The sequence below is a fragment of the Catharus ustulatus genome, chromosome 6 (assembly GCF_009819885.2).
Source record: "Catharus ustulatus isolate bCatUst1 chromosome 6, bCatUst1.pri.v2, whole genome shotgun sequence".
NCBI lineage: Eukaryota > Metazoa > Chordata > Aves > Passeriformes > Turdidae > Catharus > Catharus ustulatus.
In genome coordinates this window covers 56,231,676-56,258,081 of record NC_046226.1, presented here as the reverse complement: position 1 = coordinate 56,258,081, position 26,406 = coordinate 56,231,676, and the positions used below count along the sequence as shown (strand labels likewise).

Sequence of the window (26,406 nt, the reverse complement as noted above, 5' to 3'; positions counted from 1 at the left end):
AGCTTCTTGACTTGTGTCTCAGGACAATGTAACAATGCTCTGTACTCTGTATATAGTTTTGTTTTATTTACTAGTGTATAGCAATTTACTTAAAAATATCCTATGGCTTCAGTGCATTACATGGAAAAAAAACTCATTCTCTTTATTTAATCTCACCACCTATGAATTCCTCTGGGCATACCTTAGCTTTTATATTGTGACTTATCACTCCCTGTTTATCTTTCCCGCGCTACCTGCGGTTTTAGGGCTCTCTGACTCTACACAATATATCCTTTTTTAATTTCTGTCTGGCCAGGGAGTGTGCTGTGTGTGGCAGTGACGGTGAGGGGCAGGGGCTGTGCTGCTGTCACAGCCAGGGCCAGCGTTTGTTTCACCATCATGTGATTGTGTTCACGCTGCTCCGGGTGCCTGCCAGGGATATGGGCTCTTATCTCTGGGTGCCCCAGATGAGAGCAGAGCTGCAGTGGATCCCTGCCTTCACTGGGCGTCCCTTAAAAGCACAAAAGACTTTGGAAAAATTGTCCAGAGACAACTCCAAGGCAGAGGGGTGGGTGGGTGGTTGGTTTGCCATTTGGGGTGGTGGGGCTGGTGCCACACACAGGCATTTCCTCAGAGCACCCTGAGCACACAGAGCCTCCACTCAGCTCCAGAATCCAGCAGCCCAGAGCTGCACTATTATTGTTCCGAAGGCACGCAATTCATTTTACACACTGTAAATATTTCCAGTAAGAGCACTCACTGCAGGTGTGGGTGCCAAGCCCCGCTGTCGCCTTCCTCACCGTTGGGAGAGAGGTTTTGTTTAATTGCACAGGCAGTGGGCTCTCCATCCCCTCGCCGTTCTTCTCACAAGTATGTGTTGAGATGGCACGCTGGGTTTATCACAGGCTGAGGAAGAAAACTGGAGCTGAATCTCTGCTTCCTGTCATCCCAGCAGCCTATTTTAGCTCGTGGGGCTCTTGAGAAGACAAATCGCATTTCCTCTGCGCCTGTTGGAGACTGAGCAGTCCCACAGCACCGCTCTGTCACCTCAGGTGAGTGGTCCAGCACTTGTGAGCCCAATTACCAAGTCCACATGCACAGCCAGGTAGAAGGAATAGTGTGGGGAAGCAGCACAGGGGGATGGAGGTCAGGCAGGCTCTGGCCAGGCTCATGGTTTCCCTGTTACCTTTACAGCAGTTTCCAGCAATGGGCTTTTCCAGAGAAGCTAAAGGATCGGCCAGAGCTCATCTGGGAGTGTGAGATGGGAATTGGTTGTCCTGCCTCTCAGTGCTACTGGGGGGAGCACATGTCACTGCACTGAGATTTTTCCATTTCCACTCATATCTGGGCCATGTCAGCCTAGGACCTTCCAAAATAACACCAGGCAATTAATGTATTTTAATTTTCAGGACACTAAGGTAAATTACTGCTCATTGAGACTTAAACACCTCGAATGAGGCAGTAATGTCAGCTTTATTTTTTTTTTCAGGTGTGAAGCTCGAATACACACCTGATTTTCAATATCCAGCTTGTCAGAGTAAAACTTCCTAAGACCTGCCACAAAATGCTGTCATCAAGCAGCTGATCTACCTCTGGCTGGGCTTTCAGTAGGGAATATCCCCAGGAAAGGTGGCACTTCAGTGATGAAGGCCCTGTGGGTACATTCAGGCTGAATTCCCACCCCAGCTCTATCTAGCAGATGCTCACAGAGCTTGTGGTCACACCAAGATGGGATACTGGAATCTCTTTGTGTCTCACAATTGTAAAACAAATATATATGTTGGTCCCGTGCCCACATTTGGGTCTGTCGCAGATCTCTGTCCAAAATGAATTAATTATAGGCAAAGGGAAAAGAGCACGTTCCCAAGTGTCTTTGATCCGGGGGTTAAGCAAGCTGCTGAGTGAGGCTTCAGTGCAACACAATCTACTCGCCCCTTCCCCTGCTAAAATTAAACCCAGTGATGTGCCCTGTAAAAATAGTCTGATCCATATTGTCCCAAACCCAGCCCAAAAGTTAAAATGGAGTAAACAAGACAGGAAATGTAGTCAGAAACCATCCGTACTCAGGGCTTCTGGGGCTTATATTCCATGGAGGAAAAGTCCATATGCATAAATTCCCTTGTTTGTGTATTCACCACACTGTTTTCTGCTCTCCTGTCAAACCCCCAACCAACCCAGGAAAGATGCTTCTACACTTTTCCAAAACACAGCCCCACAAAGATACCTAAGCCACATCCCACTACATTTTCAGTAGCAAAGTGGAATTCAGAGTGGAATTAGAACTGTGATCTGCAGACTGGAGGTGAGTGCCACCAACAAGATGCCACTCAGCAAAGTCCCTGCAATTTCCCTGGATGCAAGGGGGCCGGGAAGGGCCTGGGTACAGCAGGAGCACGACAGTGAGAGGGGCTTGTAAATGTGGGACACTTGGGGGCTGCCTGCCAGAAGTTGGGATGCCTGCTGAGCCTCTTTCCTTCTGGCAGAGCCCTTGCACACTCCTGGCTTTGCATTTTTGAGGGTTAAGTGCTGGTCTGAGATTACAATAAAAAAAAGGAGAGAGAACAGTCAGAGAATGGTGGAGATAAATCTGTGTCAGGTTTGCCTGAGTAGGTTTCTGCAGCACAGCACGGGCCCAGGCTGCAACTTTGGAGAAGACCAGGGAATCCCTGTGGGGCACTGAAAAGGGAAAGCCTGAAATTCTATTCAAACCCCTGTACAAATAATGCAGCCACGCAACAGGAGGTGTAAAAAGCGAGCTCCGGCAATTTTACACCTCAGATTTCTAAAAGAAAAGTTTTTTAAAAAATGTTCTTTGAGTGCCCGAGTGTGTTGGTGTCTGTGGTGACCTTCAGAGCATCTCTCCTGGACCTGATCTGGGAGAAGAAGCTTTCCTGGGACACGGGCTGCCCTGGCTGCGGGGTGCAGAACCTTATCCCTGATCTCCCAGCTGGGAATCTCGTCACCTTTCCCACCGGGGCTGTGAGAAACACGGGGAGTGGCCAGCCGGCACTTTGTGCGAGAGGGAGCGATCCGGGGGTTTCAGCAGCAGAGCCAGCCTGGCTTTTCCTTCCCCCCGCGGGCAGAGCGGCGCTGGGGCTCCGAGGTGAGCGGGGGTGCGGGGGTAGCGCGGCGGGGGCGCTCCCGCAGCCCGGGGCGCGCTGACCTTTCGCGGCCGCGCTGTCCCCGCCCGCAGCTGCCGCCGTCGCTCCGGCGCCGCCGCCCCGCGCCCAAGGTCAGCGCCGGCACTGCCAGCGCCGCAGGTAGCGCGGGGATAGCGCGGGGATCGAGTGGGAACACCGCGGGGATCGGGCGGGGAGAGCCGCGGCGTCACGGGGGAGGGAAGGGACGGCAGGGTAGGGCAGGGCAGGAGGAGGGCCGGCTCCCCGCGGAGGGCCGCGCTCCGGCGGGCCGGGCCGGCTCCCCGCCCGTATTTAAAGTGTGCCCGGGGGCGGCGGGGCGCTGCGCGGAGCCGCTCCCGGAGCAGCGCGCCCGCCCCGGCAGCAGGGGGGGACGGGGGAGGAGGAGCGGCGGGAGGAGGGATCCTGGCAAGTTCACTTTGGTACCAAGTGGCTGGCGGGCTGCGGGGCTCGGACGGGCGATGGAGAAGGATGAGATCCACCTGCGCAGGCTGCCGGCCGCCGCGCCCTGGGGACCGCGTAAGTGTGGGCAGCGCCGAGCTGGGGAGCGAGCGGGATGGGGGCGCTTTGCTGCCCGCCCGGGGACGGGCTCGGCGCCCCGGGTGCCCCGATAAGGGATTTATTATTAGCGTTTCATCGACTATTTTTAAAAATCCAGAAATAATCGCTGCGGAGTACCGGTGAAATGAAATAGCTCGTTTCCCACCTCCCGCTTCCCCCCTCCCCGCCCCCGAAGCGTGTAACAGTGTAAAGTCCTTCTAACCTATATTAATATCATAATTAAAAGCTCGTCTAACCGCAGGAAGCCAATCTAATTATGAAAAATTGCCGGAGTGAGGAGTCTATATGACAAATCCTTGAGTTGATGATTGCTGTTAATTCACACCGTGCTGCAGAAGACGAGCTAAAAAAGATCCCAACTTACTAAATGAAATGGATCTGTCTGAGATTGTCAGTAATGTTTTTACAGAGCTGACTAAATCATGTATCTCGCTATCATTAACTAATGTGTGCAGTAAAATAAATTATCTATATTGGAAGGGGAAAATACATTCCTTGGCTGAGAAGTTGCAGAATGTTTGGAGCCAAAGAGCAGATCGTTTAAATGGTAGGGGGTGGGAATTTCCTTGGCTTCCCTCTGGAAATAAATCATGGCTCAGTGTCTGTGTGCATGCATGGGCACCCACATGCACATTTATATAAAATCTCTCTATAGAAAACCTTCCTGCATGCGCACTGGGACACAAATTCTGCAAGAACTATTTACTGAATGCATTTTTTCTACCAGCTTGGAGACAATAAAACCAGAACCAAGATGCTAACCAGGAACATACTGGAACACTTCTGATTATCTGGCTGAATTGTATACAAATGAAGTAAATTTAGCATGGCACCATTTATAAATTCCATGCTTTACAATCAAAATTCCAAATCTAGCTGTTTGCAGCTAAGAATAGCACAGAGAACCCTTTTCTTTACTCCTTCTTTTTGGATTCCCATGAAAACCGTTATCCTAGAGCCTGCTCATTAAATAGCCAGATATTTCACTGGAGTTCAGTCCATTTCTAGAAGAAATGCTGTTTACTCCTCAAACCTAGGCTGGCCAGAGTGCTCAGAATTTGAAATTTTTCTTTAATGTCTGGCACAAGACAGGTGGGTTTTATATGCAAGGAGCAGGGGACAGGAGTTCTGCGTGACACTGGTTGTCCCACCTTAACTTCTTTCTGGGAATAAGGAGCTCCAACTTTGCACAATTGCAGTAGAAGGCACGTAGAGCATGGAAAACTGAAGTGTTGTGACAGTACGTTAACAGAGATATCAGTAAGAGGACTAAATGATAAAATGGTGCTGGGAACTACCATTACTCATGGGGCAGGTGGCAATTTATCACAAGGTAATCGCAGCGATAGGGTGGTGAGATTCCTGAGAAATCATTTGAGTGGCTTTTTATCTTTGAGAAGCACAGTGACATTATTTAATTTACTGAATCACCCCTTAGCAGCATGAACAGCTTCATTGATGAGTTCAAGGAGCAGTTTTGTTCTTGGCAGTGTGTGTTTGTATTTCTGTTGATATCCTACCCAAAAGAACTTCTTTGTGAAAGGTGTTTCTGAGACAAAACTCCTGTCTAATGACATAGCAGCATTTGTGGTACAAATTCTCTTTGTGGCTTGCTGGTGGCACATATAAAGACCCATCCTTGAAGTTTTTACACTCAAAAAAATCCTCCTGCAGACAGCAAAGGAAACCTACTCATTGAGAGGAGTTAGGGAAAAGTTGGGGCCAGTGAAAGGATGATGGAAGACAGCAAAGCCAGAGGGAGGCTGTGCTCCCCAAAGCTCTGGGTAAATACTATCTGTTGCCTAAATCCAAAGTACTGTTTCACTTATCACTACCAAGGAGAAAAGTGACCTCAGCACATTATTTTTGGCCCTGTCGGTGGCATGAAAGGACAGGTGTCCTGAGCTACATCTGTGCCCTGAGGAGCCAGGCACCACAGCTGATGCCTGCCAGCTTATTGTGTGCCCACTCCTTCTCTGTGCCGGGGTAACGAGTGCATCTGGGGAGGATGGGATGAGGGCCACAACTAGGATGGACTCTGGGGCAAGGGAGGGGCACGCTGGCTTCTGAAAGGACCGTGATGGTATCTTGTCACTGCAGAGAAAAGCTTAGAGGCACCAGGACAAGTGCCTGGGACTAAGCCCAACCTTAGGAGTCAAGTCTTTACTCCTTAACCTTTCAGCAGTCAAAAATCCCCTGAACGAACATCTGCCCCCTTTGAAAACAAATGCTCTCAGACCAGCACTCCCAAAAATGAAATGTTTCTTCCCCCCTTCTCTGACAGACCTTGTTCAACCCAGAGCTGGGAGTTCCAGCCTGTCTCCATAGGTTTCTGGTGTGTACTGCCCAGCTTCCCCGGTAGCACTGCAGCTCTTTCCATTAGCAGTGAAAATTATGGAGCATATTAAGCTAATAATCAATCAGAGATGACAAGGGACTAATAACTGTATTGATTTAATTAGGACTTCTTTTCCAGCTCTGTAACTTGCAGTCATGCACATCATTAACTTAATATTTTAATTTGTCATAATAAGTTATTAATTCCTAGGGGTGAGCATGCACGCGGCCAGGGCAGCGGCTCTGACTTTGTGCCGGTCTGCAGGCATGTGCCATGGGAAGCATTCCCTGTCCTGCCCCGGGCTGGCAGCAAGCAGGGCAGCCTGGCAGTCACTGGGAGCTCTGGCAGGGCATTGGGAAGTGGGCCATTGTGGAGTCAGGTGTGGTGGATGTGCTGGGAAGATGCTGCGGATCGCCGGGGCCATGCACTGAGGTTGCACAGGTGCATGGTGTGAAATATGGGTGAAAGCAACGTGACAAAACAGAAGGCAGACAGCAGAGTAACCCTGGGAATTAACAGTGTTTGTTGGCATCAGGAAGGGAAAAATATCCCTTTTGAGTCAAATTGCACCCTTTGGGTTCTGGCGGTTTTGAGAAAAGGAAATGCTTGGGGACATGCTGTGGTTGGAAAATAAGGCTCACTTGTAATTAGGATCGCTTTGAGGAGAGGAAGAAAGGATGTGACAGGATTGAAAAGCTTGAGGACTTTACTGTGTGAAAGGCTGATAAAAGCCAAGTTTGGCCCCTCCTCCCATTTTACTGGGGATACTTGGTACTAACTGGGACACGTTTGGCATCTTACACAGCTGGATCCTGAGCGAGATCCCCTGGGATACACCCCTCACCAGAAACCTCTCCAGTGGGAAGAAGCTGTTCTCACTGAGATCATAGTGCTGAGAAGGTGCTTGTATCACACTATGCAGCAAGGTCTGTGACTCCTGGGAAAAGATATCCCCTTAGCCTCCACACAGAGCTCAGCATTCTGCTCCCTGCTGTCCAGGTACTTTGCCCTGTGCCCTCTGCTATATCTTCATTTGCCACAGAGGGCAGTCAGCACAGGAATGAGATCTGGGAAAGCCAAAGGCACCGAGCAGGCTCCAGAGAAAAGCCTGTCCGAAGTCCTTGGCATTGTCCTCGGGCAAGAGGAGTGGGAATTTGAAGTATCTATGCTATCAAAACTTGTGTTTCATATAGAATTGTTGGGTCACTGCATAGGTGCAGCGCTGGTCCAGTGAGCTCCAGGAACAGAAGTCATCACTCTCCTTATTTCTTGGGAGTGTTTTCAGGGGTTCTGACAAAGCCCTTCTCCTCACAGCATTATGTTTTATTACAGAAGCCAAGTTAGCAACAGTGGGATGAAAGAGCTCTGTATGATTACAGAGGTGTTCAGCTGGTGTGGGGTTGTTCGCCTCCCCGACCTCACCCATGTTTGCAGCCAAACTGGAGATCAGGACAAGACTTGCAGTTCTGTCATAGGTATAAATCCCAAGGGAAGGGGGTTTTACAAATGGCAGATTTTCAGGGGTTGGCAGCTTTGCTGGGGCCCTGTCACGGGGTTATTTTCAGTGGTGCTAAGTCATCTTGTGCCAGCTGTTAGAGCTAAGCAATGCCACTAACACTGCGCCACTTTGTTCTGGTGCTTTGAAGAGCACAGAGATAGTGGTGTCTCCATTGTTCCTGCGAGGTAATTTATGGTCAATGTGGGTCTTTTAGCAACGACCACAATGTCTGCCTGGCTCGGGAGCCTTGGAATGCACAGGAAGCAGAGCAGCTCTGCTGGCCTGCATTAGTCACCACAGCTTCATCCCAGGCGATCCCACATACCCTCCAGGGAAACAGACTTTTATTTATTGGTTCACCCCTCTATTTCTGAAAGTAGTACTACATCCTGGTGGGAGGGCCAACCCTTCTCCCTGCCCCCTAACCTCCCTGCCTCCTTTAGCCTTTCTCTGCAGCAGCTGACCCATGTCCCTTCTCCGTCCTCACCTTGCCTTTGTTCCGTGCCTTTGTGCTGCTCCTGTGCTCTGTGTTCCAGCTCCCTTTGCTCTTTCCAGTGGCTTGTCCCCGCCTCTCCTCTGTGGCTGTCTTCTTCAGTGTTTGCTGTCTTCTTCAGACTCCCACAGTTCACATCTTTTGAACCTTCTGCTGGCAGTCTGTCCTTCCAGCCATTACGGAAACTATTTCCAGATTTGAACTGATGGAAAGATAGCAGTAACACCAGACCCAGTGCCATTCCCCTTTAATATCTTTGCCTGCTTACCTTATCTACATATCTGATTTGTTCTTGGCAGCCCTCTATCTGTGCAGGGACCTGGATGTACATTCTTATTCCTATCAGTGGTATATTAATGATGTATACAATTACTGAGATGCAATAGGAATATTGAGACTGCAGCACTGAAAGGCAGAACCTTTTCTTTTTTTACACTGACACAAACACCTATGACTTTTTCCATGCAACTGTGAGTGCTCTGAGGGAGTTTTAAAACCTGAACTCTGTTATGAAAAGCCTAAGTGGTTTGCAGGCATTAATTGCTCTTTTCATATCCTATAAATTATTGAACTTCTATCATGACATTAGTGGTACATAACAATCTGAGTTGTGTATTCCTGGCTCCCAGTCCTGCTGGTTTACCTCTCCCTCTATTTGTATCCTGGTGAGTACATGCTAAAACAAGAAAAATCTCTGTTTTCTAAACACATTGCAAAATATTTGGTGCCCCTTGTACATCTTCATTGACGTCAGCTGATATCCTGCTTGCAGAACAATCTTGCAATGTGCAATAGGGATCCATGTGTTGATAAGTACGGTTTACTAAGAGAAAATATGCCAGGGAGAGGAAATACATTTCATAGCATTCAATTGGTGGAAAAGGGGAAAAGTCTAGCAACTAAGTTGCATTTTCAGAGCAGATTCAGGACACATTGTTAAAAATTGAGTAGGAAAAGTGAGCAGATAGTGACTTCAGTGACATCATGGAGGTGAAAGCAATGAACTCTGAATAAATTTTAAAACTCTGCGTTTCAACATGATACTGTTGGAGTTTTATAATTTTTCTTAAGAAGTGGAAAGGAAGCCAAGGTGGAAGTGACAGGGCTAAGCATCATTCAGACTTTCAGGGTTTTTACTGCTTTGAAGTAAGGATGGTGCCAGACACTTGTCCAGAGCAACATTAACAGTCAGAGCAAAACCTCTTGTGTGTCCGTGTCTGGCCATTTGCACTATGGCATCTTGGCTGCTCATGCACTACAGGACATGTCAATGAGTGCGCCTTGCAATTCTTCCCGGATTTTGGAAGGCAAAGATTCAAAATATGGTGTGACTTTATGCTTGTGGTATGACTGCCCAGAAAAAAAACAGCTTCTGCGGGCTGCAAGAGATGGAAGCTTTCATGCAAAACCCATTAAATTCATCGCGAGTGTGGCGCTGTTGGCCTCAAAAGGTTTTCCACTGTTGGATTGGTGCTGTTTTGGCAAACCAGCAAGAGGAGGGGAAGCAAAGGGTGTATGGGTGCATTGCATTCACTCAGTGTTTGGGAGTGGAGCATCCGGCTCCAGATTTTATCACCTCTATGGTTTTTATTAGCATTGGTGTGGTCACAGAATCCCAGGGTGGTTTGGGTCGGAAAGGGTCTTAAAGATCATCTTGTTACACCCCCTGCCATGGGCAGGGACACCTTCCACTATCCCAGGTGGCTCCAAGCCCTGTCCAGCCTGGCCTGGGACACTTCCAGGGATGAGGCAGCCACAGCTTCTCTGGGAATCTGTTCCAGGGCCTCCCCACCCTCACAGAGAACAATTCCTTCCCAATATCCCATTTGAACCTGCCCTTCCTGTTTGAAGCCATTCTGCCTTGTCCTGGCACTCCAGGCCCTTGTCCAAAGTCCCTCTCCTGCTCCCCTGGAGCCCCCTTCAGACACTGGAAGGGGCTCTAAGTCTCTCCAAAGCCTTCTCTTCTCCAGGCTGAACAGCTCCACCTCTCCCAGCCTGGCTCCAGAGATGGCTCCAGCCCATGGGGCATCTCCATGGCCTCCTCTGGACTCGCTCCAGCACATCCACACCCCTCCATGCTGTGCCCCCAGAGCTGGATGCAGTGCTCCAGAGCAGAGGGGCAGAATCCCTTCCCTCACCTGCTGGCCATGCTGTTTTTGTGGCACCCCAGGACATGTTTGGCTTTTTGGGCTGCCAGCAGACCTTGACAGCTCAAGTTGAGCTGCTATTCAGCCAGCAACCCTGAGTCCTCCTCCTCAGGGCTGCTCTCAATCCATTCTCTGTGTCTGGGGATCAGCCAGATGGGGTGCAGGGAGTTGGTCTGTCCATCTGGAGAAGGAAATCTGGACCTTGGAACATTTTCCCTGATGTTTGGCCTGGGGTGGGCACTGCTGATGGAAGGTGTGTGTAGACAGCAGTTTGGGATGCAGCAGCTGGTGCCACGGTGCATCTGGAGGGAGGGATCTGCTGTAGGACCACTGGAAGGGGGAGACCAAGCAGCTGCAGCCTGTGTAGTGACAGCACCCTTTCCTGCTAGTGGAAACTACTCCATTATTGTCTGTATCCTGTGTTCCTGGATGGAGTCAAGGACTGCTCTAAAGAAGGCAAGTACTGACTGCCCTGTGAGTAGTCTGAACGCTGGTATGTGATCAGCAAACCCCATCCAGATGCTTGTATCTCATTCCAGACTTTTGGATGTTCTTCTTCTGATGAATGGCAAGAACAGGTTTCTAAAAATAAATTAATGGTTTTCCCTTTTTACTTCCTGTGACTTAATATACTTTATTTATCTATATAGCTACTAGTCATCATCATTCTTCAGCTCACAAGAGTATAAACAGAAATGAGCCTGAGTCACAAAGTAAGGATGTGGAGCCAGGCTTTTTCCAGGATTTTCGCCAGGTGTGGGAGTTGCAGCTCCGGGGTCAATGAGGGAAAGGGCTGGCTCTGGGACTGTGCCTCAGGGATCTCAGACATGACATGGGCAGCACAGAGGGGAAAGCTGCTCTCTGCATCTGCCTCCAGTGTGGTCAGACCTTGCAGCTCTGTGCAAAGAGTTTAAAAAAATAATTTAGAAGTGGAATTCTTAAGGTTAGTTTATCGCTCAAGTAATAAAAGTGAGATTCCAGTCAATTATTCCTCTCACACTACCCCTAAGGTTCATCAGACCAACATGCAAAGCAACACTTAATTTCCTTTAATCAGCTTAAGTAACATTTTCACAAATCTGGTCTCCTAGGGCGTACAGTCAGTTCATCATGCTGCTGCCCCAAACCAACCATTTATTTTCAGAACTAGGAAAATAAATGACTGTTATTAGGAATTTTAGGTAGAGGTCTCCTTTGGGTGAAGTTTAAGGCTGCCTCTGTACAACAGTAGCAGAAGATGCTGTAGTTTTGTTCACTTTTTAAAAATGGCAAGTAATCTACACTAAAACATGCTGAGCACCATTTCCTTTGCCAGGATATATTTTGGGAGAACCTCTCTTAGTGGCACACAGAATAATGAAGAGTGAGTGTCCACACACTCCATAGCTTTTTTAATCAGCATAACTGATTGCACAGAGGGTGTGAATTGAGTAATCCTTACCTTTCTTTCAAGGTTTCTGGGGTTTGGGGTATCAGCACTGCACTAGCAGGGTTGTGTTTGCAGGCTCCTGCAATGTTAGGGTATAGAATTGACTTTGACAGGGACATAGATTTGAAATGTTATTTCACCTTTACATCTTTATTGCTGTCAATAATCCATTTGCCAGAAAGCTGAGGCCAGCTAAAGGCACGAGAGAGCAGCTTAAGGCACATTGCCAGGACACACTTCAGCTAACAGAGACAATTCTTCCTGTGCTAAGGATTTCAAGTTCGGTCATTTTGGAGAAACATTTGGCTTCATGTGCTCTGGGGTGTTAGATGATGTTTGAGCACTTGGAATAGGAGCAGATCCTGTTTTTGAACGATTGTACTCAAGGATACCTCCTTGATATATCCTCTCAAGGAGATCCTCCTTTAATTCCCAGGTTAAGAGACTGAACACCAAAATCATGTCCCAGCCCTTTTGTGTATGCTTTAGAATGTATTTCTGTATGCACAGATCTTCAAGGACTTCACAACCCTTAGAGAAACATTGTGAGAGCCCATCACTCCATTTGCACTGCATTCAAGTTGCAGAACTTCTGGCATATGACAAGAATGAATATGTTGAATTTATGGGTTTGACAGACAACAGAGAACAAGAACTGTCATTTTAGTTCACTTGAAATGGATTCAGCTGAGAGAACATTTGTTCTGGATAAGAGCCTGTGCACTGAGTAGGTGAGAAAGAAGCAGAGTGTCTGCCCCAGATCACACAGGGTAAAACTGTTCTAGGTGCTCCTTAGTTCAGCTCCTTAGAACTGGAGTTTGAGCTATTGGGCCACACTTATTTCCTCTGCTCATTACTTTGTAAGGGACTGAGGAGTGCCATCACACTGTAAAAATTAAATAGCTTATTTGGTAAATTTGCAGCTGATAGTTTTCTTCTGAGAATGAATCTTCTCTCACAAACACACTGAAAATAATGACAAGTCATTGTCTGCAAGAGAAATTGTGCTCACTGGTTCTGTTCTTACAGTGCCGTAATGACTTGTCTTTTGTGTGTTGTGATAGAGTATTTTTGATTAATCTTAACCATTTAAGCCCATTTAGCAATATAAATGTATAGTTGAATAATGAAAACCAGACACCATCTACTAATTATCAGAGGAAAAGCAGAAACAGGTTTTGGTTTAGATTTTAAACATTGTTACATACCAGAGGCATAGAAATCAAATCTAAGCCTTTTAAAGCTAATAGTTTCTAAATGGCAGATGAAATAATTTAATTTTTAAAACTTCTCTTTGTAGCATCTTGCTAAGAAGCTCTCAGTTAGAAGATTATTGTTTCCAAAACAAGATCTTTGTTGTCTTGATAATATAAATTAACGAAAGCTTTCCTCTTCCTCTCTCTTCAGTACATTTTCTCAGAATAGCTCCTGGGGGCTGTGTCCTGCAATTCCCTGTGCCCTCTGGCCCTCATCCAGAGAAGCACTTCAGTGTACAAATAGCCCTGGTTTTGGTGGCAAGTGGGCAGCTGAGCAGGAGCCCCTGCCGAGTGTCCCGACAGCTCCCATGCCTCTGTGTCCCGGGGAAATCTGCAGCAGCTTCCCACTCTCCACAGCGCTTTCTCCACCTGACACGAGCCCTGCCCCTTCATTCATGCCTCTGTGCAAGGGGTTGTGAGGGTTACAGTAATTTCACGAATACAAGCCGCACCAATTTGACCAAAATTTTGGTGGAAACCCGGAAGTGCGGCTAATATTCCGGGGCGGCTAATCTATTAACAAAATTCTAAAAGCTGCCAACACGGAAGTGAGAGCCCGCGGCAGCCCCAAGCCAAGCTGGAGCCCGGCCGGCCCCGGCAGAGGTGGGAAAGCCTGGCAGAGGCGGGGCCAGCAGTGTGGGGGGCGGGCGGCAGAGCCTGAGCCAGCAGGGCGGGGCAGGGGGGCGGCAGAGCCTGAGCCAGCAGGGCGGGGGAGCCCGGGAGAACTGGGGCTAGCAGTGCAGGGGAGCATGGCAGAAGCAGGAAGGCCGGCGGGTGGGGCTGCCTGGCAGCGGGGGAAGCCCAGCAGAATCGGGGCCAGCAGCATGGGGGAGCCCGGTGGTGCGGGGGCCTGCAGTGCCGGCCAGGGCGAGGAAACGCGGCGGCGGTGCAGACGGGAGGGGGCGGCCGGCGAGCCCAGCGGCGGCGGCGGCAGCCCGCCGGCAGGGCTAGGGAACGCGGCGCGGCGCGGCCGGCGAGCCGGGTGGCGGCGGGCAGGGCTAGGGAACGCGGCAGCGGGGCGGTGCTGACGGGAGAGGGGGGCCAGCGAGCCCGGCGGCGGCGGCAGCACCACCCGGCCGGCCCCACCGAGCCGTGGCGCTGAGCTGGGCCACCCGGCCCCGTCGGCAACCATGAGCGGGCCGAGCCTGCCTGGCCCCGCCCCGAGCCAGTAAAGCCCGCTATGCCGCGATCCTGTTACTAATTGGCCAATTTGTGAAAGCTGCGCACGGATTCTCGCGACGAACGAAAGTGCGGCTAATATTCGGGGTGCGGCTTATCTATTGACAAAGACAGCAACATTGTCGAGGCATCGGAAGCGCGGCTTATAATCCGTGCGGCTTGTATTCGTGAAACTACTGTATTTAGTTCAAGTGGAAGATCTCTGCATTTCAGGGAGCTTCTCGTGAGCTCTGCTCCAGGGGAGGCTTTGCCATCCTGTTTGGAAGTAATGGCTAATGGTAGCTGGGGATTTCAGCGCCTCACCAGTCACAGCACTAAATCTTTAACGCAAAACCTAGTTGAAGCAGTTCCTGGGAGCTTGTGATTGATTTCAGTCCAGGAATTACTCAGTATTGACTGACTTGAGCGTGTTTTCCGTCAGGAGCAGGGTTGTTTGCGGGAAGTTTCATGTTTTTCCCGTGGCAAATAAATTCAGAGACTCTATAGACATATTTCAACCTCAATGTGAACAATCCCATGTTAAAAAAAAAAAAAAAAAAAAAAAAAGCTTTTAAATCCCCCAGATTGTATATATGCAGTCATTTAATAACGTAAGTGGGAAAATAAATACATTTAATGACCAGATTATTACAGGGGAGTGACTCTCCTCTGAAGTATGGTATTGCTGTGAGACCAGGACAGGGAGCTAATTCCAGCTTTCACCCTTTTTTGAGTGCTCTTTCTGTTTCTTTGCAGCACATTTTTTCTTGCCACTGCTGTCTTTGTTACTTACTTTTTAAAAAAGTAATTTTTAAGATTCAAAGGAAGAAGAGGATATTAGGGAAACAAAGACTGAACTGAGTAGAGAAAATGTTTCAGATATCCACAGGCAGGAAATCCGCCTGTGAGCTCCTCTGGAACCTGAATGAGTCCTGGAGCAGCCCTGTTATTTTTATATATTTATTTCCCTCTTTGACTGCTCTGCCTGCTTTTCCCACGTTATCATCAAAGTGGCCCCAGAAGGGACAGTTGTGAAACAGAAACTATCTGTGAGCAGAGGAACAAAAACAGAGCTTTTGTTAATCTTGGTTTTAGCAAAAACAAACAGCTTTGCTGTTCTCTTCTAAGTGTGTTTTAATATGGGAGGGAAAACGGGAAAAGGCAAGAAGAGATGTTGGTGGCAGCTCCATCTCATTGAAATTTGGATTGAGCCAGTGATGGTGGCTTCTCCCTCTTTCTACCCTCTGCCCTGGCCAGACTGCAGATAGGTTTGCAGCACTGAAGGAAAAAATAGTTCCTTCCCCTGGTTCACATGAACTGCTTTGAACTGGAACAGATGTGGATGTACAGAACTGTCTGCTCACAGCAACTGTTCCATTTATAACCATGGGTTTTCTATTCAGGCCTCTTTATCATTTTAACTTATTTTCTGTTTCCACGTCCTTTTCCACAATAAAATATTCTTAACTAAATGGGTTTTCAGCTCACATCCAGAGCCTTTGCCAGTACTATTCCTTGCATGAGCTTACAGTGCCAGCATTATTGATCACTAAGTTTTTGTTGATAGTAGTGCCCAGTGGAGGGAAGGTTAAATTTGGGCTTGTGAGATTTGTAAAATGTTCAGACTATCAGGGCAAAATCTGAAGTCTCATGGTATTAAAATCTCACAAGAGGTGTTTGTAATATCCAACTTCCAAATGATGTTTCTGTTGATTTTCTGCTTTGTTGAACTGTGTTTGGTGTACAAAATAAGTTTGTGTGCAGCCCAGACCAGAATAGTTCCAGGGAGTGCAGATAAGAGATTTGCATTCAACCACAAAAATTCAGTCGATAATGTTGGGTTTGCTTTGTGTTTTTCACAGACTTGTACTTCAGGGTGTGCTCATTCACTGTTTGATTTGATTAAATGCTCAATAATTAATTCTGCCAAAGCTCTGCTGAGTAAGAGGTGAGTTCTGCAGTTTCCACAGGAATGTGTCCTGGGATGAAGAAGAGATGAAGTAAGAGATGAAATCAGTGTTGGTGTTTGGGTAAAACCAATCAGTTTTGCCTCTCCAGTTCTGCACTTATTTGAGCAGACCATGTGGCCTTTATTACCAAATCAGGAATTCATTTTTTTAGGGTTATTTCAGTTTGCTCTCTGTTTTTTCTATGGAAACAGCCAGTTGTTTGTCCATTGGAGACATGTACATGTGTCAAGTTCTTTGTTTCATTTCATTGCCTTCAGTTGACACAGAAAACAAGACTTTCATCAAAGCTGTGGAGGCAGATAGGATTTTAATCTAAACCATATTGCAAGGCAAAACCCTCTGCGACCAGAGTTTTCTTAGGGTTCAGCTTTGAGCTGCCCTCTGCACTTCCTTCTGGGAAGGCCAGAGATTTCTCTTCACGTCATGTCTGAGCATACTTTTCTTTTCTGGTTGACTCAATACCACTGGGGGATAGAATCCCGTGAAGCAGTGCTGTGTTGGTGTTGGCATGCTCTGAGGCACAGTCCAGGAAGGCAGGGAATTCCAGATGCTATGGATTCCTCACAGCATTGGAAAGAAGCATTTTGCTCTTGTTGGGCTACTGTCACATCACTCAGGTTGCATTGAGATAAATGCAAATAAAAGTAGCTACTGTGTTGAAAAGAGATTTTTGATTGCTCCCCAAGAAGAGATAATGAAGTAACAAAATGCATCTTTGTGCTGAATCTGATCTTAGTGATGTTAACAGGTAAAATCTCTCCCTCTGTCCAGCTGATGTGCTGTAGACTGGTTTCTGATGCACAGTTTGCTCTTGCTCAGACTCAAACTCCTGTGTACTTTACCCTGCTGTGTGCACCTCCCAGTGTGGTGTTTCTCTTGCTCTTTCCTCCCTCCCATGATTTGTACACTTTCTATTTCAATAGCTGTAGCTTGCTTTATTTGCTCAGTTTAATTTTCATTTAAAGCTCCCTCTCAGGAAAAAAGTACAGATATTCATCTGCAAACAGTTTTAAAATCTCTCTCAATGTTTTTGGCTGCACTGCAGAGGAAACCCTTTCCAGAGTGCCCCCACGGCAGCACTTTTCTCCTGAGCCCTCCTGGTGTCCTTGCTCCAGCCTCCCACAGTTTTAACAGGAATTAAAACTGGATGGGAGCATACCCAGTGCACAGCCACATCAAAGGTGTGGTCACAGCCCCGTTCTCCAGCAGAGCCTGGTGTTTCAGTTCTGATGGGATGTGTTCTGTAGGGGACAATGTGACACCAAGTTCCCAGAATTTCTCTCTGGGCTGAGGCACCATCTCCTTCACCCATGTCTGTAACTTGTCCACATGAGTTGTTTCATCCCCTCCTTCACCAAAGCACCACATCATTTGTCTGGTTTTAATACTGACCAGTAGTAATTCCTCAGTGTGAAGAATGTGCACTGGAAGAAAATCTGTTTACAGTTCTTTGATAGATCGGTTCCAGTTTTGTTCACATTTGCCAGTTTTATTGACTTTATTTTTAAGGGAAAATAATTATGTGGAGTCTGGTTTTAGTCGAGGAATTCTCTGGTTTATGTGAAGAACAGAAAAAGACCTGTCACATCAGAAGGGTGAAATCAGGTGGGGGAAAGAAGTGTTCTTTCCCTGCAACAAATAAATCAAGAGCTTCCACCCTCCAAGGATATACAGTGCTGTAACACGTGTGATCCCTAAGGATAAGCAGACACATCAACAGAGGGAAGTCTTTGACAAGTTTTAGGTGTGTCATTTGGTCATGGGATGTATCTTAGTAGACAGTCTGTCACTTTTATTCCCTAATAACTTTTTGGCAAGAGACAGATAATACCACAGAGTTTATTTTAAGGTAGATTGTTTACTTCTGTGTCTGTTCTTTTTTCTGTGTTTATTTCTTTCTCTTTTTTTTTTTTTCCCCCTGATATTTTCCCTTTTTCATAAAAAAAAAAGCAATAGTGCCCCAGCTATTTGTTAAGTTGGGGATATGGTTAAGTAGCTGGTTATATTTGGGAAGGAAGCAATGGATGCAGAGAGCAGCTGAATGCTGTTGGAGTGTCAGTTCCTTGGATGTAGATGTGCCCCCTGCTCCCATCCCTCTGCCCAGGAATGTGAGTCCTCTTGGGATCCATGTGGGAGCACAGGGCAGTCCAGGGGGGCTGCACCTGGGGGAAAGGGATCTTTTTTTTAAAAGCTGTTGAAAGAGGGTAAACCTGGGTGATCTTTCCTTTCCAGCTTCTCATCTTACACAGCCTCATTTATTTTACTTCTGTGGCATGATCAACAGATATTTTTTATGTAGGGAGTATTTACTCACCCAGTTTGGAGGGCACAGAAATTTGCTGTGGGACACTGGTGCATTCCTACAGGCTGGATGTCTGAGGAGGGGGCAAGGAGTCTGAGTCCAAACAGAGGGAGGATAATCTAGCCCTGAAGAGTTTTCTTTCATATTCGTAACTTCTGGGTTCCACACTGGTTGGTAACGTGTGGTTTGAGAGGCTGTTTTTCGTAAAAACATGCCAAAGTCTTTCCTGAATCCATTATGATCTGCTTTGGTTGGTGTTTCATAGTGAGGGTTTGTCAAAATTTGTATGGACAAGGGTTTCTCTTTGCATTTCCTGTATTTTAGTGGTGGTTTGCAGCAGTGTGATATAGGATGAAGAACCTCTGTGGAAAAGAGAGGAAAAGACCCACCTTGCCTCACTGAATTTATTAGGAGTAAAATGATGAACTTGGCCCATGAGGGTTATAACTGCAGCATTTCTGAGCCCTTATATCAACAAAGTGTTTTGCTTTCCACTGTGTGTGGTTTCAGAAGCAGGGACCTTACAGCAATCCCTGCTTTAGCTCTTTAGGAGATCATGCCCCATCCTCAGCATTCTCTTGCTTAAACACTCGATCAATCACTTACTGATTGAGTCTGCCACACGCAGTCTTCACCTTTCCTTGGACTTGGCAGTGCTGTTTCATTCCACCCTAATTTACTCTACAATCTTCCAGCTTGAAACTTCAATCCTGTCATTCCTTCCTCTATCCATGTACAATTTTAACCCATCAAAAACTCCAGGTAAAAGTGAACAGATGGGTGTGTACCTGGATGATTAAAACTTAATTTTTTCTGAGAGCACTTAACCTTTAGGTGCTTTATTCTTTATGAGGGAATAGTTCATAGCCCCACCAGGAAAATAAATGCTGCTATCAAGTAAAAAATCATTGTGGAGTGAGTGAAACTGATAGTTCACCAAAATATATGTTGTAGTTTGGAAATGCCTGTGAGAGGCAGACACTGAGAACAGACTGAAAATGGAACCTGGAGGAAAAATTAGAAAGGAGGTGGAATGTTATTAAAGCTATAATTATAAATAGGGGGCACTCTGATATTGTTCCTCTTCTTTAACATTTCCATGTGAACAGGGCTTGCTGCCTGGGAGTTTGCTGCATGGGCTCCAGGAACCCTTTTTTAGGATAGAGGGGAAGGTGCATGTTGTCTCAACAGATTTATGTGTTCAAATAATGAATTTGGACCTTAAGAGTAGGTCCCAAACTGTAGGATTTCCAATATTTCTGTAGTGAGTAGGCAGGTAATTGATTGAAAGAAGTACAGGTTGGAAAATATTTGTCTCCCAAGTGCTTCAGAAATGTGAAATCCCTAAAATCTACTCATGGAATCACACACAGTCCGTCATCCAGCATGCAGATGGCCAAAGTTTTTGGAAAGGGCTTTAGAAAAATATTTCCACCTCTGTTTTCCTTGGTGCCGGCTGCTGTTGCACCCTGAAAATAAAATGAGAGCTATTCACTTTGCCTCTTAAGGAAAGGAAACCAGTGCTTGTGGTGGTGCCCGTTCAGATTTCATGTGCTGCGTGTTTGGTTGGCTCCAGGAGCTCTCCAAGGCCAGGGTATGGACTCCAGCAGGACACAAATTGTGTGGGCACCAGGAAGGAGCCACCGTGCAGGTGACAGCTGTGGTGCTGCCTGGTGGCCCTGCTGGTGGCCCAGGGTGGGAGCTGGAGCTCTCAGTGCTTATGCCATGTAATTAAACACTCCAACAACGCCTGTGGGCAGCAGCTGTTTTGAAAATGACATGATGGACACGAGTCAGGACATTCTGGTGGCAGCAAGCCCATGCATGCATGCAACTGAGAGCTCCCCGTGTCCCCTTTGATGCCCCACTCCCTGTCCTTGGGTCAAATGTCCTTAAGGCTGGCCAGGCTCATGAAAACCACTGTTTAATTTGCTTACATTTGAAAAGCTGTAGTTCCTGGAGCATGGATATAACAGGGCACGTGAGCAGCTTCGTCCAAAGCTGTTCCCATGTGGTGTGCTCATCCCTGGAGCTGTCACACACTCTGCTAGCCTCTCCTCAGCAAAGTAATTAAAACCAGCAAGCCACAGGCTCTCCTCCATCCTCCAAAGTGTTTAAGTTTAATGACCAATTTCATAAACAGTCCAATAGGTGCTGGCACATACTGTTCCTGAAGGGTAATCCTGGCAGCACCTGCTGTCTTGTGGTTTATACAGAGAGAGTGCTCTAAAAATTTATCTTTATATTAATTTTTTTGTGGACCTCATGGACCTCTTCCAGTTGTGATCTCCATGCCCCCAGATGGGACTTTCATAGGAATTTTAAACTTCAGAGCACAGGAGATGTAAATAGGAGATTGGGGGGTGGGGGGAGTGGAGGAGAACACTTTTGTTATTAATAGCATTTCTGAATTTTCATTCTATTTTGAATTGAAGATTATCATATGTTTTTTGATGCCCATCCAAAGTCAGATCATGATATTGAGAAAATCCACTTCCTATGGCTCGGCTGCAGAGAGTGAAAATGAAGTGCATCACATGGACATTATTTCTTGTGTAAATGGAGGGATTGATGGTGCTGTTGGAATGGTTCTTTCCCTCCCTGTGGTGGCTTTTGTCTTCACATATTTCATTCAGCTTAGAAAAACTATAGCTTCTTTTTAGTTGTGCCTTTAGCTGTCTTTATAGTTCTTTATTTTGTTTTAGGTGACTTTTTGGTGAAGGGTGTTGCAGGAAAATATTTTACAGGAGAACATTTTACTGCTAAATAGGAGTGTAAGGAAGTATGTTTAGGGGAGCTTGATAGTCTCCAAGTTTCTGTCCTTTTTTTTGCCTTGTATTCCTCATCCTGTCACTACTGATGCTTTTGGGAGCACCTTTTCAGTTTGGTCCCACAGTTTAGGCAGTAATGAACCAGACCTACCCATCCTGAGAAATCTTCATTAGCATCAGCAAGACAAATGGCCTGCTGAAATATCCACAGGTTTGTGTTCTTCTCCATCAGGACTGACACACTTTTCCCTCAGTGTTGTGCCTGCTGGTGGGTGCAGGAGCTGGCAGTGTGATCTGGGCTGTGCCTGTGACTCAAATTGCACTGAGTCAACAGGCAACCCAGCCAATCTAGGCTGCAAACTGAATTATTAACAATGATTTCAGTGAAGTTTGACATTTGGGTTTAGCTTGTGTGAAGGAGAAGTGGTTTTAAAGCCTCTTCAACAGGGGAGATTTAACTGAAGAGCAGGGGTTTGGATTTTTTTATTTTAATCCATGTTTGTGTTCTGCTCCACCGTGTGTTTATTTTAAAATCTACTTGTGCATCAACACATTCTCAATCTGAAATGTAGATCTCAGACTGACATGTTTTAGATGTTTGAACTGCATCCAATTTTAAAGTACCACAGTTATCTTAGAAGTACATCAAAGTTTCCTTCAGTGTTCATTTCTCATTATTATCTGTTCTGGAGCACCGATTGTTTTTCAGTTTAATTAGAGTAAGTTCTCCTTTTGATCTCCACGTCAAATGTGCTCTCATGTTTATAGAGAAGAATCTCCTCCAGGTTTACTCCTCCTAAGTTTTACTGTGTAAAACCAAACTTCTACCCTGATTCCACAATTTTAGGTATTGCATCTGCGTAGTATCAGGCCACTCAAAAGTACTGGTTTCATTTTCTTTGAGTACGGTCACATATGGTTTGTATTGCCATCAAATTCCTCAAAAAAAAAAAAGGCACCCAGATGGGTTAATGGCAGTTCTGTTCCTCTATATCAACTTCAGGCTGGACATGGCAGGACAGTTGATAATAGATGTAAAATAAAGCCTGCTGATGATAGCTTGCCCCCCAAAAATTTCTTGAAACTTGAACCAGTGAAGTCAGTGCTCCCCCTTCAGCTTTTTGTGTCTGTGCCTGTGGAGGTTTGGATCTGGTACCAGCAGCCTTAAATCTTGCGCTGTTAAAGCAGACTTGTTGTTGCTTATCTTCCTGGAAAAGGATGTGCTCCCAGGACTGGAGATGAGAACCAGACAAGTGCAAAATCCTCCATCTGGGCAGGCATAATTAGCCAGTTAAATGGCAGAGAAGGGTCTAGACTCATAAACTAAACATAAATCCACAATATCTCTGTGTAGGGAACGCGTAATAATGCTGCTCAGAGCTGGAAAAGCCTGACCTGGAGGACTTTATCCCATTTCAAGATCTCTTCACAAGAAAAATGTGTAGCATACAGCCTAAAGCAACAAAAATGAAAAGAAATCCAGGGAAACAAGTCTTGGAAGAAAGTAGAGGAAGAGAGGCATCTGGCCAGTGGGGTTTGCAAAGTTCACTTTGGGTTTCTGGATAGAGTTGTTGGTTTTGAGGTAATATTTATCATCCTTGTCCTAGTGTGAGGTGCCTTATACTGATGCTGGATTTTGTTTGTAACTCAGGGAAAAGCCCATCCTGACAGGAGGGGAGAGGGAGCAGTGGGAAACCCTCCGTTCACGCGTGGCCTCTGTGCCAGCTGCTCTCAGGAACTCCTGGGGTCACCATGTCCAAATCTTTGCTATTTCGGGCAACCACATCGCAGAATCCCATTCATAAATTTCTCAAGTACCATTGCAAAAATAGTTTTGTTTTACTTTATTTATATATGTATTTATTTATTTATTTATTTTGCTGCTATTGCCCTGGCATGAACCTCCAGCTTTGGAGCCTCATCTCTAATGACTGATTTTGAGCGTTTTAAATGTTAATTAATCACTTGCGCACTTTATTTGTCCTTCATGGCCCTTTGTCTTCTTGACCATCCAGTATAGGATGGGGAAAGTGGGTAGTGATGGGGTAGGTTTTTAATTATTATATTGTGTTCTAGGAAGAGAAACTCCTCCCTCCATCACTGCCACAACCCCCTCTGTCATTTTGCATCTGTTTAAATTTGAGTTCCTGTGTCTGACACAAGTGATGAGTGCTGCAGGCAATATCCCAGAAAAAAGCTGCTGTTGCTTGTTCATCTTCACTGGACGTACCCTAAATTGTAATTTTCCTTTTTCTGAGCTGTTTCTCACAAAAGGGACAGTTGTACTGACACAGAATGAAGGAATCCACACAGCGCTGGCAGGTGACAACTCTGGAGAAGATTAGGAGCAGAACATGTTACACCATGCTGGGAGCTCTGACAGGCTCTTTGAGGATCTACAGTCATGAGAAAGATAATTTTGTGGGTGTTCCTTGAAATGGAGGAGTCGTGCAGTGTTTGGGCACAGGGTGGGCAGACAGTGGGTGTGCAGTTTGACCTTAAGGTGTTGGCTTCCAGTTGGTTTGACACTGCTTTCTTCAGCTCTTCTCTGTGAGCTCCTCTGCTGCCAGTGGTGGCTGGAAGTTCTCAACACAAAGTGTCTCCCAAAACCAAGATATTGGGACATGAGCAAAAACAGATCCAGTTTTGGCATCTAAAAATTAAGGAGAGAGCAGAGCTATCAGTAAATGGTGTGACCAGTTATATTCTCACCCAAACCAGAAGAGTGTCCAGCTCAAGGGCAGAATGGGCAGAATTTGTAAATCTTCCAGCTGTGTGCCCCAGTGGTGTTGGTGGATTAATGGAAGATAAATGGCTGTCTTCACCAAAAGGTCCCTTTTCCCCACCCCTTCCCTTTTTTTTTCCTCAGGCACAGCAGCAGCACGACCAGTGCCTTTGGTTATGCCGCTACAAAGTGTTTCCATATTTAAACAGATTGTTTATTGACGTGGGTAAGTGATAGAGCATCCGAACCTCTGGGAATCGCACCATAAATTTCCCAAATAAATAGGCATAAAGGAGAGAAGCCAAACAGGATATAAGTGCTCAAAAGACTCAGGATCAGCAAGAAGTGCCTTTCTGTCAAACCAGCAAGTCATTGTTTTACCATGAAAAGTAGCATTTCAGACACAGATTTTTCTGCAAATGGCTGATTTTTGCTGCCTGGCTTCTTAAATCTTGTTTAAAAGGTCGTAGGTTGAGTATTTCCAAGAGCCTGATGGCTGATTAGCAAGCATAAAGATTGGCAGAGAAAGCACTCGATGTTTTGTAGCCTGGGGAGGTCCTGATGGGGGCTGTGGGAGTTGTTTCATGGGCTGGAGTAGGTGTGGTGATGGTTTTTTCCCACTGGAACATCATGTCCAGGAGTGACAAGCTGGGTCTGTAGGTATTTCCTCCTGTAGGAGCTGGCACTCCAACAGTTTTGGGCAGAGTCGACTCTTACCTGCACTTCCAGGTGTTGGCAGCTTTTTGTTCTTTGTCCATATATAAGTCACACCTGATTATTAGCTGCACTTTGGGTTTGGACCAAAATTTTAGTCAAAATGGTGCACGTTATAATTGTGAAATTATTGTATTTTAAATATCGTCTGTCGCTCAAACACTAAAAATATGTTCTGCAATATTGTAATAAAAACCAGAAACAGCTACAGGCCACAGACATCTAAAAGGTCAGTAAAGCAAATGGCCCAAGGATGTTGCTAGCGTGTTATCTGTCAGATTTGAAATCAATCAGAACTGCAATACCTTTGTTTTTATTAAACTAGTTGCCCTCTCTTCCTTAAAAATACCAATATTTACATAATTACTGCAGTCAGAAGTTCCCTTTCTCTCAATCAGCAATACATTTATTGTAGGTTTAAAAGCAACCACTTCAAGATAATTTTCAAAGAGCTTGAATATTTTAAAAAAAAAAACCAAAACTAAAATTGTAGAGACCGTTCATGAGACTAGAAACCTAGCTGACAAAAATGTGTTTTGTAAACTTGCTTAACAAATCCACCAGCATAGAGTATGTGCTATTAAAAAGCAATCAAGTCTGTAAATAGCCATTAACAATGTATTTTGAAAAAGTTTATGGAATAACCGATACTGTCCTTTAACGTATCCCAAAAAATTACTTTTGGTAAAACATGGGGCATTTTTTTCATGCAGAGTATTGTTTTTCTAAGTGTTTCAGTGCTTGAAGATAAGCAGTATATTAAAGTTTAATTCCATTTTATTCTCTTGTTTAGGGTTTTTAAACACAGAATGGATAAACATGTAGCGGATAAATGAACAGCATATTTTCCTTTTTCAAATAAAAGAGAAGACAGAAAGTGAAATTATTCTGCTAACCAAAACAGAAAAAAAAAGCACAATCAAAACTTGTCTTAGTCTTATAAACTTAATCACACTTTAGGGGAAAACAAATTCCTTTCCTAAATTCTAGGATGAAACCTTGACCCTGCATAAATAACAAAGTTACATCCTCAGTGTCTTTCTCAGGAAATAGGAAAACAAATAATGTTTTCTCTCTTTCTCTCTGCATTGATGTCAAATGCTTGCTCTTGGCAGGAGCTGCTGTTTCCCTTCTTATCCAGAATATCTTTGGGCAGCCTATCACTGACCACGTGCCTGTGATGAATTTTGGGCTCTTCTGTGGTGGAAGAGCTGCAGTTTGGGCATTTAAAGAAGATTTGGCTACAGAAAAGACATGCTGTTTGAAAATCGGTAATTTCTAGCTTTGCTTGTTTGGGCCATACTTTTGTAGTGCTCAGAGGTGTTTCCTCAATGGAGGAGGATTCACTTCTAGTACTAAAGAGAGAGTGTTGAGGGTTTGCTGTAGGAAGAATGATGCCCCTCTGGTGATACTTGTGATTGTCTGGTGATGCTCTTCCTGGGGATGATTTCTCAAAGAGCAATGAACAGAAAGATGGCAAAATGAGGGAATCCTATCACTCACTTTTTGAAATAAAATACTAGACTAGAGTTGCCCTTTATTACTTCTGTTTTCATTAGTGTTTTACATGGTCATCATAATTACAAAAAAAGGTGTGGGTGTTTTTTTTGTTGATTTGTTTGTTTGTTTGTTAGTTTGTTTGTGGGGTTTTTTTGTGTAGGATATCTCTTTGAATTTGCCAAGATGTCCTTGTTTATACAAAGGTTGAGCACAATGATCCTTCAAAATAGATGTCTTAGGTTCTTGTGATAAGAACTCCTTGGGTTTGTTGTTTGCTTTTGGAGGGGAGCAGTGTTAGGCACGTACATCCTGGTGCAGAAATCTGCCTGTTTAAGGTCCACACCTTAAAGACGGATGGATTCTGAGCTCCTTTTGGAAATTGCTACTGCAGAATAAACAGGAGCAAGTTCGGAATGAAACTTAGATAT

The 26,406-nt window shown here is 45.7% G+C and overlaps 1 protein-coding gene across 9 annotated transcripts in view; it reads left to right on the top strand.

Annotated features, from left to right (window-relative positions):
- The first annotated feature begins 3,039 nt into the window (after nucleotides 1-3,039).
- The window catches only part of ANO1 (anoctamin 1), a 72,232-nt gene continuing 48,865 nt past the window's right edge, over nucleotides 3,040-26,406 (top strand). For 4 of the 9 annotated variants that reach the window (XM_033063567.1, XM_033063565.1, XM_033063566.1 and 1 more), the window contains exon 1: nucleotides 3,509-3,635. In XM_033063567.1, coding sequence (XP_032919458.1) covers nucleotides 3,578-3,635 — 58 coding nt within the window. In that variant the 5' untranslated portion in view covers nucleotides 3,509-3,577. Of the gene's footprint in view, nucleotides 3,083-3,207; nucleotides 3,240-3,507; nucleotides 3,636-26,406 lie in introns of those variants that run through there. The other 5 variants (XM_033063572.1, XM_033063571.1, XM_033063574.1 and 2 more) reach the window with 3 other exon arrangements.